At 43.1% G+C, this 18,134-nt stretch overlaps 1 protein-coding gene across 2 annotated transcripts in view; it reads left to right on the forward strand.

Moving 5' to 3' along the window:
• Nucleotides 1-18,134, forward strand: part of LOC126210242 (REST corepressor 3) — an 80,065-nt gene that overhangs the window by 18,104 nt on the left and 43,827 nt on the right. For both annotated transcript variants that reach the window (XM_049939429.1, XM_049939430.1), the window contains exons 4-6: nt 6,729-6,943; nt 8,334-8,507; nt 14,411-14,488. In XM_049939429.1, the coding sequence (XP_049795386.1) occupies nt 6,729-6,943; nt 8,334-8,507; nt 14,411-14,488 (467 nt within the window). The remainder of the gene's footprint in view (nt 1-6,728; nt 6,944-8,333; nt 8,508-14,410; nt 14,489-18,134) is intronic.

Consider the following 18,134-nt stretch of genomic DNA (forward strand, 5'->3'; position numbering starts at 1 on the left):
TGCTGCAGTCTGCATTCAAGTTGATTCAGAACTACTCATGTGATGAGACACTTTGATGCTTAGATAATATTTTTTGTATGAGAACCATTTTTCTTCCACCAGCTTTGAGGACTCTTTGCTCAGAGTATAAGTACGGCCTGTTGCTTTGGTGATATCAACTTCACACAGAATATGAGAGAAGCATCACCATCAGGCCAGTAGAAGGACGGGGATGATCATTGAGGATGCATGAACCTTTCTGTAACATCTCCTTCTTCCCAATTCACCTCAACAATTCCCAAATACCAATAATAGTCATATGCACATGCAACATAGCAGTTGGGCTGCACAGTGCATTCTGGCATTAGTGGCAGAAGTGCATCTCAGAAATCATGCACGATACTAAAATCCGTTTCACAGCTCAGCCTTTTTGCTCCAATCTTGGTTGGTGGTATTAGTACAATGTGATGCACAGATCATGTTCCAGGAATTGTTTTTGCACTTCTGAAGTGCAACACCTGCGCGCGCACACACACACACACACACACACACACACACACACACACACACACATATACAGACACAAGCAGACATATTCAAAGACAGAGTTTGGGCAGAGATGTCAGTCGAGGCGGAAGTGCAGAGGCAAAGATGTTGTTGAATGACAGGTGAGGTATGAGTGGCGGCAACTTTAAATTAGCGGAGATTGAAGCCTGGTGGGTAACGGGAAGAGAGGATATATTGGAGAGCAAGTTCCCATCTCCGGAGTTCGGATAGGTTGGTGTTAGTGGGAAGTATCCAGATAACCCGGACGGTGTAACACTGTGCCAAGATGTGCTGGCTGTGCACCAAGGCATGTTTAGCCACAGGGTATTCCTCATTACCAACAAACACTGTCTGCCAGTGTCCATTCATGCGAATGGACAGTTTGTTGCTGGTCATTCCCACATAGAATGCGTCACAGTGTAGGCAGGTCAGTTGGTAAATCACGTGGGTGCTTTCACACGTGGCTCTGCCTTTGATCGTGTACACCTTCCGGGTTACAGGACTGGAGTAGGTGGTGGTGGGAGGGTGCATTGGACAGGTTTTACACCGGGGGCGGTTACAAGGATAGGAGCCAGAGGGTAGGGAAGGTGGTTTGGGGATTTTATAGGGATGAACTAACAGGTTACGAAGGTTAGGTGGACGGCGGAAAGACACTCTTGGTGGAGTAGGGAGGATTTCATGAAGGCTGGATCTCATTTCAGGGCAGGATTTGAGGAAGTTGTATCCCTGCTGGAGAGCCACATTCAGAGTCTGGTCCAGTCCCGGAAAGTATCCTGTCACAAGTGGGGCACTTTTGTGGTTCTTCTGTGGGAGGTTCTGGGTTTGAGGGGATGAGGAAGTGGCTCTGTTTATTTGCTTCTGTACCAGGTCGGTAGGGTAGTTGCGGGATGCGAAAGCTGTTGTCAGGTTTTTGGTGTAATGGTTCAAGGATTCTGGACTGGAGCAGATTTGTTTGCCACGAAGTCCTAGGCTGTAGGGAAGGGACCGTTTGATGTGGAATGGGTGGCAGCTGTCATAATGGAGGTACTGTTGCTTGTTGGTGGGTTTGATGTGGACGGACGTGTGAAGCTGGCCATTGGACAGATGGAGGTCAACGTCAAGGAAAGTGGCGTGGGATTTGGAGTAGGACCAGGTGAATCTGATGGAACCAAAGGAGTTGAGGTTGGAGAGGAAATTCTGAAGTTCTGCTTCGCTGTGAGTCCAGATCATGAAGATGTCATCAATAAATCTGTACCAAACTTTGGGTTGGCAGGCCTGGGTAACCAAGAAGGCTTCCTCTAAGCGACCCATGAATAGGTCGGCGTACAAGGGGGCCATCCTGGTACCCATGACTGTTCCCTTTAATTGTTGGTATGTCTGGCCTTCAAAAGTGAAGAAGTTGTGGGTCAGGATGAAGCTGGCTAAGGTAATGAGGAAAGAGGTTTTAGGTAGGGTGGCAGGTGATCGGCGTGAAAGGAAGTTCTCCATCGCAGTGAGGCCCTGGACATGCGGAATATTTGTGTATAAGGAAGTGGCATCAATGGTTACAAGGATGGTTTCTGGGGGTAACAGATTGGGTAAGGATTCCAGGCGTTCAAGAAAGTTGTTGGTGTCTTTGATGAAGGATGGGAGACTGCATGTAATGGGTCGAACGTGTTGATCTACGTAGGCAGAGATACGTTCTGTGGGGGCTTGGCAACCAGCTACAATGGGGCGGCCGGGATGATTGGGTTTGTGAATTTTAGGTAGAAGGTAGGGGTGCGGCGTGTCGGTGGGGTCAGGAGGTTGATGGAGTCAGGTGAAAGGTATTGCAGGGGGCCTAAGGTTCTGAGGATTCCTTGAAGCTCCGCCTGGACATCGGGAATGGGATTACCTTGGCAAACTTTGTATGTGGTGTTGTCTGAAAGCTGACGCAGTCCCTCAGCCACATACTCCCGACGATCAAGTACCACGGTCGTGGAACCCTTGTCCGCCGGAAGAATAACGATGGATCGGTCAGCCTTCAGATCACGGATAGCCTGGGCTTCAGCAGTGGTGATGTTGGGAGTAGGATTAAGGTTTTTTAAGAAGGATTGAGATGCAAGGCTGGAAGTCAGAAATTCCTGGAAGGTTTGGAGAGGGTGATTTTGAGGAAGAGGAGGTGGGTCCCGCTGTGACGGAGGACGGAACTGTTCCAGGCAGGGTTCAATTTGGATAGTGTCTTGGGGAGTTGGACCATTAGGAGTAGGATTAGGATCATTTTTCTTCGTGGCAAAGTGATATTTCCAGCAGAGAGTACGAGTGTAGGACAGTAAATCTTTGACGAGGGCTGTTTGGTTGAATCTGGGAGTGGGGCTGAAGGTGAGGCCTTTGGATAGGACAGAGGTTTCGGATTGGGAGAGAGGTTTGGAGGAAAGGTTAACTACTGAATTAGGGTGTTGTGGTTCCAGATTGTGTTGATTGGAATTTTGAGGTTTTGGAGGGAGTGGAGCTGGAAGTGGGAGATTGAGTAGATGGGAGAGACTGGGTTTGTGTGCAATGAGAGGAGGTTGAGGTTTGCTGGAAAGGTTGTGAAGGGTGAGTGAGTTGCTTTCCGAAGGCGGGAAACTAGGAGATTGGATAGTTTTTTGAGGTGGAGGGTGGCATGCTGTTCTAATTTACAGTTGGCCTGTAGGAGGATGCTCTGAACAGCCGGTATGGATGTGGGAGAGGAAAGATTAAGGACTTTTATTAAGGATAGGAGTTGGCGGGTGTGTTCATTGGCTGAGTTGATGTGTAGGTGAAGGATTAGGTGGGTGAGGGCAATGGATTGTTCAGTTTGGAACTGGTATAGGGACTGATGGAAAGAAGGGTTGCAGCCAGAGATGGGCACTTTAAGTGTGAGGCCTTTGGGGGTAATGCCAAATGTCAGACAAGCCTGAGAAAATAGAATATGGGAGCGTAATCTGGCTAGGGCGAAGGCATGTTTGGGGAGGGAATGTAAATAAAACTTAATGGGGTCATTGTGGGGGTGTTGTGAGGGTGACATGGTATTAGAAGGTGGAAAGTGTAACATGAGGCTGAAATGAAAATGAAAATAAAAATATATGGGGATAGATAAAGGTGAACTGGAAAGTAACTGGAGATCTGGTGTGAAAAAAGGCGAAAAGGTGTTGGTTACGGCTGGTCTATGTTGGACTTAGTTTGGTAGACAACGATGTGTAGGGGCTGGAGTCGCTGTGGGGCTACTTGCTGGCGGGCGTGTGTCGTTAACCTGAAGGATTGAGCTTAAATGTCTTTCCCACACTTCCATTGGGATGTTCCCTGGGAATTTTGGTTGCTTTGGTTGAAGAACCTTATACGGTCTCTGTCTCCCTGATTGTATTAGATGTTTTTCCTCTTCCTCCCAGAATATCCTTTGCGTCTCCTTAATCTTGGTTCTACGAGGGACATTTGAGAAGTCCGTGCAAAGTCCGAGAGATGGCACCACCGGTGCGCACCAAGGTCATCTTTAGTTAGTAACATTTTTTGAAAGAACTCACACCAAGTTTCAGCCATATTGGTCTATTTCTTTGTGTTTTGCATTCGTGTAAATCAAGGAAGTCGAGCAACTGTCAAAAAATATACGAAAAAGAATTTCGTGTGGTGATTAAATATTACTTTATGAAAGGCAAAATGCCTCAGGAGACTAAAAGAGAAGCTTGATAAACATTACGGTGACTCTGCACCTTCCCTTATTGGTTTCAAAATTTTCGGAGTGGCCATAAGGGCACAAATGATGTTGAACATTCTGGATGTCCTGTGGAGGTTAAGACTCCACAAATCATTGATAAAATCCGTGATATGGTGATCAATGACAGAAGAGTTAAGGTGTCTGAGATTGCTAGTGCTGTGGGCATCTCAAATGAATGAGTACATAATATTTTGCATAAACATTTTGACATGAGAAAGCTATCTGTAAGATGGGTTCCTCAATTTCTCACGTCTGACCAAGAACGAAATCATGTGAAGTGTTGCAAGGATGGTTTGCAGCTGTTCAGGAAGAATCTGCAGGACTTTAAGCGTCATTTCATCACTGTGGATGAAACATGGGTACATTACTATACTCCTGAGACCTAACAACAATCTAAACAATGGGTTACCAAGGGAGAATCTGCACTAGAAAAGGCGAAGACCATTCCTTCGGCCAGAAAGGTTATGGTGACTGTCTTTTGGGATTCGAAAGGAATAATCCTCATCGACTATATGGAAAAGGATAAAACTATTACAGGTGAATATTATTCATCGTTATTGGACCATCTGAAAACCGAGCTGCAAGAAAAACTTGGGCGATTGGACCAAAAAAGTCATTTTCCATCATGACAATGCATCAGCACACACCTCAGCAGTTGTGGTCGCAAAATTAATGGAAATAGGATTCCAACTCTTTTCAAACCCCTCCCCTATTCTCCAGGCTTGGCTCCCTCGGACTACTACTTGTTCCCCAATTTGAAGAAATGGCTGGCGAGACAAAGATTTCATTCCAACGAGGAGGTGATTGCAGCAACTAATAGCTATTTTGCAGACTTGGACAAATCCTATTATTCGGAAGGGATCAACAAATTAGAACAGCATTGGGCGAAGTGTATAAGTCTAAAAGGATACTATGTCGAAAAATAAAAAAAGTTTACCCCAAACACGCCCCTCATAGACTCTCCCCTCAGCTTACCGTAGCGGTCCGAATCATCCCGCGATTTGAGTGCTTCTGGCCATATGCATGGCATTGATGACTTTCTGTCCACCTTTGTAACATTCCTTGTTGAAACACGATTTAGCTTTCCGTTTTGTGATGTCTACTGTGCGAGTTGTCTTTAGGATGAGTCGCCCTATCCATGATACACTATTGTACTGATGTGAACACTGCCAAGTGCTCATATGTCTGCCTTTCTGCTTAGCTTGACTGGATTTTTTGGCCTCTTTTTTACTGTGTTCTCTAGCTGTAGCGATGTTTCAACTGGTCGGTGTTTCCATTCTACTTCCAGGATGATGCATAGTTCTAGTGGTTTAAGTTTGGAGATCACAAACACGAGGTCAACTGTGCTTGCACCATTATGACAGAAATAAATGTGGGTTGTTTTGTTATTGACAAGTGCAAAGTCATCCTCTTCCAAGTAGTTCATGACATCTGTTGTTTTCCGTGAAGGGGTGTCCACACAGCAATTCAGGTCTCCTGTCAATATGACTGGGTCATCCTGAGTGGTAGTATCCAAGCACAAACTGATTTCTTCTAGAATATTTACTGCTGTTACTGAGGATGAAAGTACACACACATAAGAACGCATATGGAGTTCCTTACTACTAGAGAGTGTCTTGATTTGTGGTAGACTGAGAAGGGCGAGAAAATATTTTTGATGAGACATGTAATATAGTGTGATATAAGATTATTAATATTTAGAAATTTTGTCACTCTCTGAACCACCAAAATCATCAACTTCTTTTGTTCCTCAAAATGGACCCCTTGCTTTGCTAGGAAAACAATAGCATCAACAACAAAGTACAGCAGTGCTCTCAAACGAGATTTCCACCACCCCCCCCCCCTCGCCTTTTTTTTATGAATGCCCTCATTTCTGAGAGAAGACTCTAGATTCTTCCATGAGTAAAAACAAAGTGTATGGTTTAGAGAATTTTCACGAACAGGCAATTTTTCACTTAAGCTTTTTCCAGTTAACCATCCCTTCCTCTTCAGTTAAGAACGATTTTGATTCAGAATCTGACCTAAGTGAGAAAATAACCTGCAGGGTATTGTAACATCTTTTGAAACCAGTGTTTATTTGAATTGTGGCCTTCTCTGTAGCTTTTACTGATGTCAGAATTGCGTCCATTTTCTCCTTTCATATTTATAAAATAATGTCTCAATGTAAGAAAAACTCTTTGGCCGTGTACCAGGATTGTTAAAGTCAAATTCAAACTAAGAAGTTTCATTCTTTTGGTGAAGACCACCTGATGTTCCAGGAACTGATTTTTTCGTACTTCACTGGGTCCTGCTACTTCTAATTGGAACATGAATGTGTCTCGTCATGTGGTCAAATTAGTCACTGCAATGGCTGGGTAACCACTTCGCCCTGCAGAGTAATATAATCTTTCGTGACAGGGAGATAAATAGTAATGGGTTTTGTTGTGATACAGACACACACAGAGAGAGAGAGAGAGAGAGAGAGAGAGAGAGAGATTTTGCCCTGCATGTAATTTCATCTGTGAGATCAGGAAAATGTTTTATTCTTTTACAGTGGACGAGTATATTTCCCTCGCTAAGGAGAAGTATGGCTACAATGGAGAACAAGCTCTGGGAATGCTGTTTTGGCACAAGCATGACCTTGAGCGAGCCATCCTTGATCTGGCAAATTTCACACCGTTTCCAGATGAATGGACAGTGGAGGACAAAGTGCTCTTTGAGCAGGCCTTTCAGTTTCACGGAAAGAGTTTCCACCGCATCAGGCAGATGGTGAGTATTTGTACTAGCCAACAGTTCACATTTCAAGGCATTTAAAGGTGCTGTTCATGGCTAAGTGTTCCAGCAGCTGTGATAAAACTTTTTGCTGTTGTGTGTCACGAAGGCAATATATATTTGACTTAGAAGCAAGTATTGTCTATTAAAATTTGGCAATATATACTGCTAAGGGACAGTACTTTTAAACATTCATTTAACTATTCTTAATATCTCAAAATTTTGAGTTCAAAACTGGCTTCCTTTTTGTTTTACACTTTACAAATAAAAGAATTATCTTCTTATTATTTGTTGTATTGGCATACCTTTCTATTCAGTCTCAGTTTTTCAAATATAACATTAATGGGATAGTTTTCTAAAATAAATTACAGAGTCATCTTTTATTTTCCTCCCATTCAGATTCCAAGGTTCAAAACATTCGTTATTTGTTTTATTACTACTAGAGACAATTAGAAGCATCAAAGAACTTCTCAGCTCCTAAGTTTCTTGATATAAGGATCATTGTGTACACTGCAATCATCATCTCAAGATGTTCTTCTAAATCCAGCATTATAGTTACACTCAAATGTAGTCATATTGCAACTCATTAACATGGTCATCTCTACTGTGGCACACTATTTTCTTCAACAACATCAGAAATATTGACTAAACTGAAATGGGTGGAAACAGCTTCGTCAACATCCAACAATTTTTTAAACAAGTGCCTGCAGGTACTGCATGGCAACATGCTTTTTTTCTCTCTTGTCCCCGGATTAAAATGACAAAATTGTGTGTCACTTGTCTATAGAACAAAAAAAACAAATGCTATCAGTTGGTAAATTATGGGTAAAATAAATGCCAAGTGGGCAGTAAGTTTACACATACAGTGCAACAACTCTAAACCCTAGTCAGTAATAGGACTCTTTCCCCCCCCCCCTTCATCTGTCTAAATGCAGATCAAATTTCCAAACTTCACATAGGCAGTAAGGTTTCCATTTTATTGTTGGTGCAGAATGAATTTTAATTCTGCGAAGATAAATCCTGATTAAAGGAAGATTATTACCGCAGATTTATTTTATTCTTTCAAAACTTTGTTGCTCCTTCAAATTTTGTACTTTTGATCTCACACTGGTTTCCAGGGTGTTAGTACAGATGTGAAGAGAGGTATTGCAGTTTCTGTACTGTAGATGAGCAAAATAATCACTACAGCATAACATACAGTTCTTCATTAGTAAATGTTTTACACGACCTCTTGCCATAACTGCAGCAAGTGTTTGTGTCGCCAAAGTGTCAAGTCAGTAACAGCATTTTATCTTCTTCACATCCTGCACAATATTTTTGGTACCAGATCTGATGAATCGTATTTCTTTATTCTGCCAATGTTCCAAAGTAATTCTTTTCCTTACAGTTGCCCGACAAGACAATTGCGAGCCTCGTCCGCTACTATTATTCCTGGAAGAAGACTCGCAGTCGTACCAGCCTCATGGATCGGCAGGCTCGCAAGCTGGCAGCACACCGAGAGGAGGGCAGTGAGGGGGGCTCGGAGTTGGGCTCCAACACTGACTCAGACTCTGACGATAAGGTACGTTCCGTGGAGCAGTAGTAGAAAATGTACCAGGACATCCCCTGTCACAAATGACACTGTCGGTAACTCCTGGCTTCTGCACTGGTGATTGTATGTCCATCTAACGGCTTGTTGTTTTCAGTATGTCAGAGAGCAACAGCTGGCAAAGGGATTCCCCTGCCATGCCTCATATTACTGCTGCACTAAATGGGACATTCTCCTTGGAAAAATAGAGAAATGTGTTACGTAACATCGAACATTTTCTAACCACTTGGTGACAGTGCTGTCTGAGCTCTACATTCCCCTGTTTGCATATTAAGTTTAGTAACAGGTATTCTAGTGACTGCTCTCACAAATTGTTTTCTTGCACATGGGCCTGTTTGAGTCTGGTGCATATTCAAATGCCTCTGTTGAACTAAAATCTGTTTAATCCCTAGATATTGCATAGTTTCGGGGGGGGGGACTTAATATTAAATATGTGGCAAGAGCCATTTGAGCTTCTAACAAGCTATTCAGTTTTAAAAGTCCCATTTGTTTCTTCCTCTAGCTTTCTACCTTGTCCCACATCTATTTTAAAACACAGTTCTGAGTGGCTAAATCTTGGTCCCATGTGTCTTCTTTCTTGCTACTATTTTTACAGAAATCCATATGATTCCAAAGCTAAACTTTTAAATGTGGCAGCTTGTTCTTGGTTTATAAAATAGTAATTATGCTCTTTCTTGTTTGCATGCCTAAAAATTAGTTTGCTGTGTTTCTAGAAATATGCTCTTTTAAGTGGTCACTGGCTACAGTCTAGCACAATGGCAATGTGTATCAGAATGATTTTGCTCTGAGGCATGTCCTGGCGGTTCATTAGTTCTGTGTAAGTAGTGGGAAGTAAGAAAAGTGCTAAAATTGAAACTTTTCTTTTTATGAGTCACTCTTCTGTGGTGGCAGTTATTTATTACACTTGCAATTACACTCCAGCATGAAACAAAAGTCAAGAAGGTCACAATAGAATAATTTTCATTGTCCACATGAAAATTTTAAAAAATTCACATGCCGGTTAAACTAGATACAGCCATCTTGCTGGTTACAGGGTGTATACACCCTAGAAAATAATTGAAGAATACGGGAATCTTTTTCATCTGGGGAAAACCTGTACGTTTTTTTATTTTATTTTATTTTTATTTTTTTCTGGTAAGAACTGATAATCTAAAAATGATTTTGCATCAGCCTGGTATTGCAGAATAATACTGCAGCCATAAAACATAAATGAGTGAATAACACCAAAATAAAGCTTTAGTTGCAAAGAAAATGTGCCATTTACTACAGCAAAACACACTGCACACGCAAGCATCTGCCAAGCAGCAAAATGTGACAGACTTAATGACGAAGACTATGCAGTACTTTGTCACAGCAAAGTGCTTTTGATGGGTGTGACATCACAGGTCACAGGAAAATATTGTGAATGGGTTTTGAGAAACATTACTTTCAAAGTAAATTTCATTTTACACAAGGTGAATTATGTTACGTATGAGAATGTGCAATGAATTTCTTAAATCGCAGGAAGACCAGCCATTTATACCATTATTTAAATTTTACTGAGACGATTGTGTTTGATATATCTTAAGGGGTAACATACACTAAAAGAGCAATATTATGTGTGAAAGCTTTTTGTGTAGTTATGCCATATGTATATTAATTTAAACCACAAACTTTTCCTAATTGTATGTTTGTGCTACTTAACAGTGATGCTGCTGTTGACTGACTACATCAAGTGCCCCATTCTCTGAATATCTGCTGTCATTAGCTGGCTTGATCACATCATGCAAGCTATGATTGGCTGACAAAAGCACATTGCAATCTCGATTTCAGTGCTTTGGAAGATACAATTCTGTATTTGGTGGAATTTGTATTTATACTTTTATTACACGAAAATACACGGTTTATATGTTACCACGCATCAGTGGTATTTCCAAACTATATTAGTTTTTGCTGTGTTTCATTTCCTAAAGTGCTGGAAAGCTCTACTCTGGTTTTAAAACCATTACCATTCAAAGGATTGATAAATTTTTCAGCTCTGAGGGCAAATACATTGTCTCTTAACATGAATAAAGTGTGTTTTCACCAGGGAAAACTGTATTTTTAATCAGAAAATGTAGGGAAAATCTGATTTTTTTTTTTTTTTTTTTTTTTTTTTTTTTTTTTTTTTTAATAATAATAACACAGGTGTGACAGTATTTATAGATGGTAGTGGAAACGACTACAATAGTTGGTTAGTTCACTTGATGGAGTAAGTGTATCACTCCAAAGGCACTGAAGTGTAACTTCACTCTAACAATGTCAGATACAGGCATAGTCGCCCTACCCAACAGTAAGAGCATTCCAATTTGTTACCTGGCAGAGTCTGTAAAGTTAGATCATCTCTCAAGGGAAGCTCCCCCCCCCCTCTCTCCCCCCCCCTCTCTCTCCCCCTCTCTCTCCCCCCCTCCCCCTCTCTCTCCCCCCCTCCCTCCCTCCCTCCCTCACACACATGCACACACGTTTCTAGCGCAACCAAAGGTTCAAATTCAGGTTAGGTTGATAGATTCAGATTGGTTGTAAGCTGTTAAAGCCAATGAATGTGTTATTATGATCAACTCAGCTCAGCTACATTTGCTGAACAGTTGAAGTAGGTATTCAGAATACACTCAGTGGGCGAATATCTAACGTGTCTTTGTAGTTTCATGTTGGCAGTGTGTCATGTGCAGCAAATTTATTTTTTGTGATGGTTTATAGAATGCCCTGCCCTTTTTTCTTGTAAATTGAGTCTGTGATTAGAGTGCTGGGTGGAAGCAAATTTGTAAAGGATTTGCTTTCACCCAACGCTGTGAATCACTTTGTCTGCCTACTACTGTCTGATTGGCTACTTACAACCAACTGTTGCCACCACACTTGTGTTCCCATCACCCCTCATGTGTTTTTCCAACAGGCTTCGCTAAACTTATAAGTAACTGCACTGCAACTGATTGAGACTCTTATCCTGTGATCACCAGTATCTCGTGCAAGAGATGGAGGTTTGGCCACCAAAATTCCTCATCTACATTCTCTAGAACTTCTCTTAGTATCATAAAAGGTGTATTTATAACTTCTGTTAGATGTCTCTGTGTAGTATCAAAACATAACAAACTTTTGTTGAAAGTGTTGTAGCTGTTTGATGAAATGGACTCATATTCAGTCATTCTGTTAGGTGTGGAGAGGGGGTGGGAGGATTGATGGCTGGTTAAGGATCTACAGTATGTTTCTGTTGGCTAGAGATCCTAAACTGTAATTTGTTTATGATGCTCTTTTTATGGATTTTATCACGTATGTTGACAGTAGAGTATTTGTTACATGAAAACTTATTTGTTATTAAACCTAATATATTACCCGTGTGTGTTGAATGTCATGACTTCTCCTTTGTTCAAATGTCTCACAACACTGCTTTGCTTTATCATCTTTCTGCCAAGCTTGTGTGTTTAATAATGTATCGAGGGGTACTGTTAAAACTGTGGATATTTGGTTGAATCTTAATCTCAATGTCGTTGGTGTATTATACTATTTATGTTGTATAGTATTTGTGGTCATCACTCTTTCTCATATGTACATCATCCTCCCTAGCAATTTACATTGATCAAAATGTAACTTTGTAAGTGCCCTTCCTCATTAAATTGTTAATGTTGTAATTTGGTTAGTTATGTTATTTTACATGTGATGACCTGTTCTGCTGGTGTCAACAACTTTGCAGATTATTTACACTGAAGAGCCAAAGAAACAGGTGCACCTGCCTAAAATCTTGTAGGGCCCCCCACGAGCACGCAGAAGTGCCGCAACACAACATGGCATGGATTCGAGTAATGTCTGAAGTAGTGCTGGAGGGAACTGACACATGCATCCTGCAGGGCTGTCCATAAATCTGTAAGAGTACAAGGGGGTGGAGATCTCTTCTGAATAGCACATTGCAAGGAATCCCAGATATGCTTGATAATGTTCATATCTTGGGAGTTTGGTGGCGTGCAGAAGTGTTAAAACTCGGAGAGTTTTCCTGGAGCCACTCCGTAGCAATCCTGGACATGTGGGGTGTCACGTTGTCCTGCTGGGATTGCCCAAGTCTGTTGGAATGCACAATGGACATGAATGGCTGCAGGTGATAAGATAGGATGCTTACATGCATGTCAACTGTCAGAGTCGTAACTAGAAGTATCAGAGGTCCCATATCACTCCAACTGCACATGCCCCACACCATTACAGAGCCTCCAACAGCTTATATGCAGGGTCCATGGATTCATAAGGTTGTCTCCATATTCATACACGTCCAACTCTTCGACACAATTTGAAACTAGACTCGTCCGACCAGGCAACATGTTTCCAGCCATCAACAGTACAATGTCGGCATTGACGGGCCCAGGTGAGGTATAAAGCTTTGTGTCGTGCAGTCATCAAGGGTATGCAACTGGGCCTTTGGATCCAAAGGCCCATATTGATGTTGTTTCATTGAATGGTTCGCATGCTTACACCTGTTGATGTCCTGGCACTGAAATCTGCAGCAATTTGCAGAAGGGTTGCACTTCTGTCACGCTGAACAATTCTGTTCAGTTCTTGTTGGTCCTGTTCTTGTAGGATCTTTTTCTGGGCACAACAGTGTCAGAGATTTGACATTTTACTGGATTCATGGTACACTCGTGACATGGTCGTATGGGAAAATCCCCGCGTCATCGCTACCTCAGAGGGGCTGTCTCCCATTGCTCGTGCGCCGACTGTAACACCACGTTTAAACCCACTTTAATCTTGACAACCTGGTAGTGTAGCAGCAGTAACTGATCTAACGACTGCACTAGACCCTTGTCATCTTATGTAGGCATTGCCGACCGCAGTGCCATATTCTGCTTCTTTACATATCTCTGTATTTGAATACGCATGCCTATACCAGTTTCTTTGGCACTTCAGTGTATATAGCGCTCTCTCTCTCTCTCTCTCTCTCTCTCTCTCTCTCTCTCTCTCTCACACACACACACACACACACACACACACACACACACACACACACACACACTTATATGTTTTCTTTGTGGTTTCATTAACTTTACAGTATCTCCTCAGATGTAAACATGCCATGGAAAGGAAGAAGGTTCACAATCATATATCCATCGTAGAAATATTTCCAACAGATAAGAAAAGTAGGTGGATAATACTAATTGTCTTAGAAGACTTGCTGTCAATGAAACTGCATCTTCTGTACTCACTGTGCAGAAGTTTACTGTCTTATACATGAAACTTTAACCAATCTTGCAAAGCTGCTGGAGGTTTGAAAGTAATTTCTTTGATGTTCAGTTATGGGTTTGTAATTCAGTTTTTCATTTTTCGCACATTCACACGGCTACTGGCACTATACTCCCAGATTAGCAGTATTAAGTATGCCTGGAGTGGGCAGAAAACCAGATGAAGCACTCGATTGGTGTGAAAAATCCCAGAATGGAAACAGTCAAAAGTGAAATTGGAGAACAGTCAAAGTGGGGGTGAGATTCTTTGTCTGAAGTGCGTCATACAATTTTTAGGTATTTAAGACGTGAGAATTTGGATGGTTGGGATAAGAACTGCAATACTGAGCATACTAAATATAGATCACAAAATTAGGAAATAGTGTTAGTGGAAGTTGATCCTACATAGGTGTGCTGAGGTGTTACAAGCATAAAGTGTTAGTGGAAGTTGATCCTACATAGGTGTGCTGAGGTGTTACAAGCATAAATTTGTTCCATGGGTAAGTACAGGTGTATTGCAGTGTAGGTTCTAAATTTATAATTGATTGTGTGTTTCTTGTACTACATTTATCACTGTCACGGCTAGGCAGTTGAACAAGTATTCCATACTGTTGTCGTTCCCTTGTTCTTTGAGGCAGTTGGCCTTACCTTGTGATTTTGCAGAAATGGACAATCCACCGGGGGATCCGTCGAAAGAGTGGATCGCCCCCACGTGCTCAGAATGCAGAGGATGGCACTCAGGTGAGTACCTCTGCAAACAGTGCAAGAAATTATCGCCCAGAAACTCTTCATGCATGCAGTCAGATGACTCACTTGGGATTAAAAAGATATTTAAGCACGCTTGTGTTCAGTTGTTTAAGTGCCTGTACTTGTCGGCTTCAGCCTCAGTTGTAGAGCCCCTAGGAAGTGGGAATGTGTGGCTTGGCATTCCACCGGTGTAGGCCAGTATGTCATTGAATCCATGGGGTTTGTGTGTGCTTGCCACTTCCAATGAATTGTAATAAAGCAGAATGGTTAACTTCTATTTTTGAAAAAAATGATCATAACATTATTCAGTAAATAATTTTGAGTGGTGCAAAGTTGCTCTTTAACTGTTAAGATGTTTTTTGGTAAGAGATCAGAGGAAGAGAGCATCTCAGGGGAGTTTCATGTACTTGAAGTGTGTGCTGCCACAAAAAGTATGAGTATCAGTAATGCTAAATTGTACATATATGCAGCAGACAACAGAAACCTCTGCACAAGAACTGTACACACAGCATGGATGCATTCTCAAACTCTTGATGGTGTCATCTTTTGCAAGAGCTTACAGGTGTGCACTAATCCAATACTTGAATTTCCTGGTGGTGAATAATCAGAAGGGTGCTATTAGGAGAGTGAAGTACAACACTATTGCTTCTCTGCATACCATTTTGAAGTGCATGACAGTAGATACTTTCTACTGTACCACATATTAGTTTCTTCCTTTACATTTACATATGGAGCACAGGAAGAAAGCCTGCTGAAATGCACTGTAGTGAGTCTTAGCTTCTCTTCGTAGTCTCCGTGTGAGCAGTACATATGAGTTGTCGTACAGTCCGTGTTCCTCACTCGATACTCGCTTTTAAAACTTTCTCTAAGTAGGCTTTCTAAGTTCACTTAGTGTCTTATCTTAAAGCCTCTGCCAATTGAGGATTGATGCTGTCTCACAAGTCAGACAAATTTATGCTGCCCTTCTTTGTACAAGGGCAGGTCAGAAAGACTTTGCCCCTATTTTTTTCGCCAAATCACCACCGTAAGTGTGAAGTCAACAATTTATTCTCAGTGGTGAACGTTTCTCGGACCAATCTGGCCTTATCTTCTGGTGGCTCTCCGCAGCAAGGCGCTACTGTCAGTTGTTGAAGATGGCAGTTGTGTTTTACATGTTCACACCAATCAAAATATACAAGGGAATACAGTCCACATATGGGGAACTGTGTGTGGCTTCGAAAAGTGTGAAGTGGAGGCGGTGTGAGTTCGCAGAAGGCTGTGAAGACTTACGCAACAATGAGCGTTTAAGGAGACCGTGTTTGTCACTGACTGACATTTCCTGCGTGGATGCAGTGGTCAAAGCGAATAGACATGTGCACCTCGAGGATATTTCTTGAGAGCTTAACATTTCATGTGTGTGTGCGTTTACATCATCATTCAGAGGTCCTCTGGGTACAGGAAGGTTTCATGTCTGTGGGTGTCGAAGCAGTTAGATGATACGATGAAAGGCAAGAAAATCATTGTTTCACTGAAACATCGCAGGTTGACAGTTTCCTGGACCCCATTGTGACTGATGAGGAAATGTGGAAACTGCATGTCATGCTGGAATTGAACCAGCAGAGCACGGTGCACATACATACAGGTTACTTGCAACAACAAAAAAATACAAAAAAAAAATGCAAAAAAATTCAATGCAGTCTTTTGGAAAAGTGATGTTAATGGTCTCCTAGGATCACAGTGGACTTCACCTGCTGGATTTCATGCAACTAGGTGCAACAACTGATTCTGACAGTTACTGTTCCACACAGTGGCTGCCATTGGGAAGAAGCACTGAGGGATTCTTGATACTGACAACTTGGCTACTCTTCACGACAGTAAGAGGCCACATGTGGTAATCAGAATCTTTGACAAGCACCAGTCATTTCACTGAGAGTGTCTGGATGACCCACCATACAGTCCAGACCTTTCTCTTGGTTGATACTCGTGTTTTCAGTCCATTGAACCCCCCTGCAGGTCCGGGGATTAGAATAGGCCCGAGGTATTCCTGCCTGTCGTAAGAGGCGACTAAAAGGAGACCATCCCCCTCACGGGGGTAGTTAGCGCCTGCGTCCGGAGACGGACGGTTTCACGACCTATAACCGTGGTCTTTTTGGTTTTTCACTTCTCGTTTCTTCATTCCTTTTGTTGGTTCCTTTCTTTGCTCTTCTCCACTTCACTGTCTTCCTTACTTTTCCCTTGACTTCTCCTTGCCTTCTCGTTCCCTTTTTCTCCTTGCCTTCTCATTGCCTTCTTCTCCTTGCCTTCTCCTTGCCTCCTTCTCCTTGCTTTCTCATTGCCTTCTTCTCCTTGCCTTCTCTGGTCTCCGCCTCGGCGTTTGAGACAGTCTGTCCTCTTTCTCCCTCTCTCTTCTTTTTCCTCTTCTTCCTTCCTCCCTGTGCGTGTCTGAAGGCCGACCCACGCGTTCGCACGCGTAGCCGGTGACGGGGTAACGCGTAAGTCCCCGCCCTGGGTAGACATGTAAGGCACGCGCGTACCCCCTGGTAAAGGCCAGGCCCGGGGAGGGGTGATTGCCTGAGCTGATACCTTCTGACCATGCCGATTGGTCCCTCCGTCTGTTTCTCGGGAGGTGTGACCTGAGGTGTAAACATTCACCTAAGGCGGGAGTGCCCTCTGAGAGGGTCCCCACAAGGAAGGAGCGCGCCATCGGAGACGCTGGCAATCATGGGGGATTCCTCCGCAATGGATTCTACTCCATCGCTTTCGACTTCGACCCACAAACGGAAACGTGACCAGCCAACAGTGACAAAAATACTACCGCCTGCCCCACAGTTCCTCGTCGTTTCTCGATCTGAGGAAGGAAAGGATTTTTCCTCTGTCAACCCTTTCGTTATCCAGAAGGGCGTCGATGCCATAGCTGGATCTGTCAAATCTTGTACCAGATTGCGTAACGGTACCCTATTACTCGAAACTGAGAGCGCCTTTCAGGCACAAAAACTGCTTCGGGCCACACTCCTTTACACTTTCCCTGTCCGGGTGGAGGCTCACCGAACTTTGAATTCGTCTCGTGGTGTGGTCTATACTAGATCCCTCGACGGCTTGACTGACGAGGAGATTCAATCTTTCCTCGCTGAGCAGGGCGTGACGGCTGTCCATAGGGTCATGAAAAAGGTCAACAATGACCTTGTACCGACCCGGACACTTTTCTTAACCTTCGATAGTGTTAAGCTGCCATCGCGCATCAAGGCGGGCTACGAGGTTATTTCTGTTCGCCCCTATGTCCCGACACCTACGCGCTGCTACCAGTGTCAGCGTTTCAATCACACTCGACAGTCTTGTTCCAATGCGGCTAAATGTGTCACTTGTGGCAGGGATGCCCATGAGGGTGACTGTCCACCTCCGTCTCCTCGTTGTGTGAACTGTCAGGGTGACCATGCCGCATCCTCCCGCGACTGTCCTGTCTATAAGGAAGAACGCTGTATCCAGGAAATTCGAGTCAAAGAGAAAGTGTCCACTTCGGCTGCTCGCAAGCTATTGGCTAGTAGGAAGCCCACGCTGCTCCCAGCGGGGAAATACAGCACTGTCCTCGCCTCTCCTCGGACTACCCGGGAGGTAGCAACCCAGACATGCGATCTGACCTTCAGCACCACGGTCGTCCGTTCGG

This window comes from Schistocerca nitens, chromosome 10, assembly GCF_023898315.1.
Source record: "Schistocerca nitens isolate TAMUIC-IGC-003100 chromosome 10, iqSchNite1.1, whole genome shotgun sequence".
Taxonomy (NCBI): Eukaryota; Metazoa; Arthropoda; class Insecta; order Orthoptera; family Acrididae; genus Schistocerca; species Schistocerca nitens.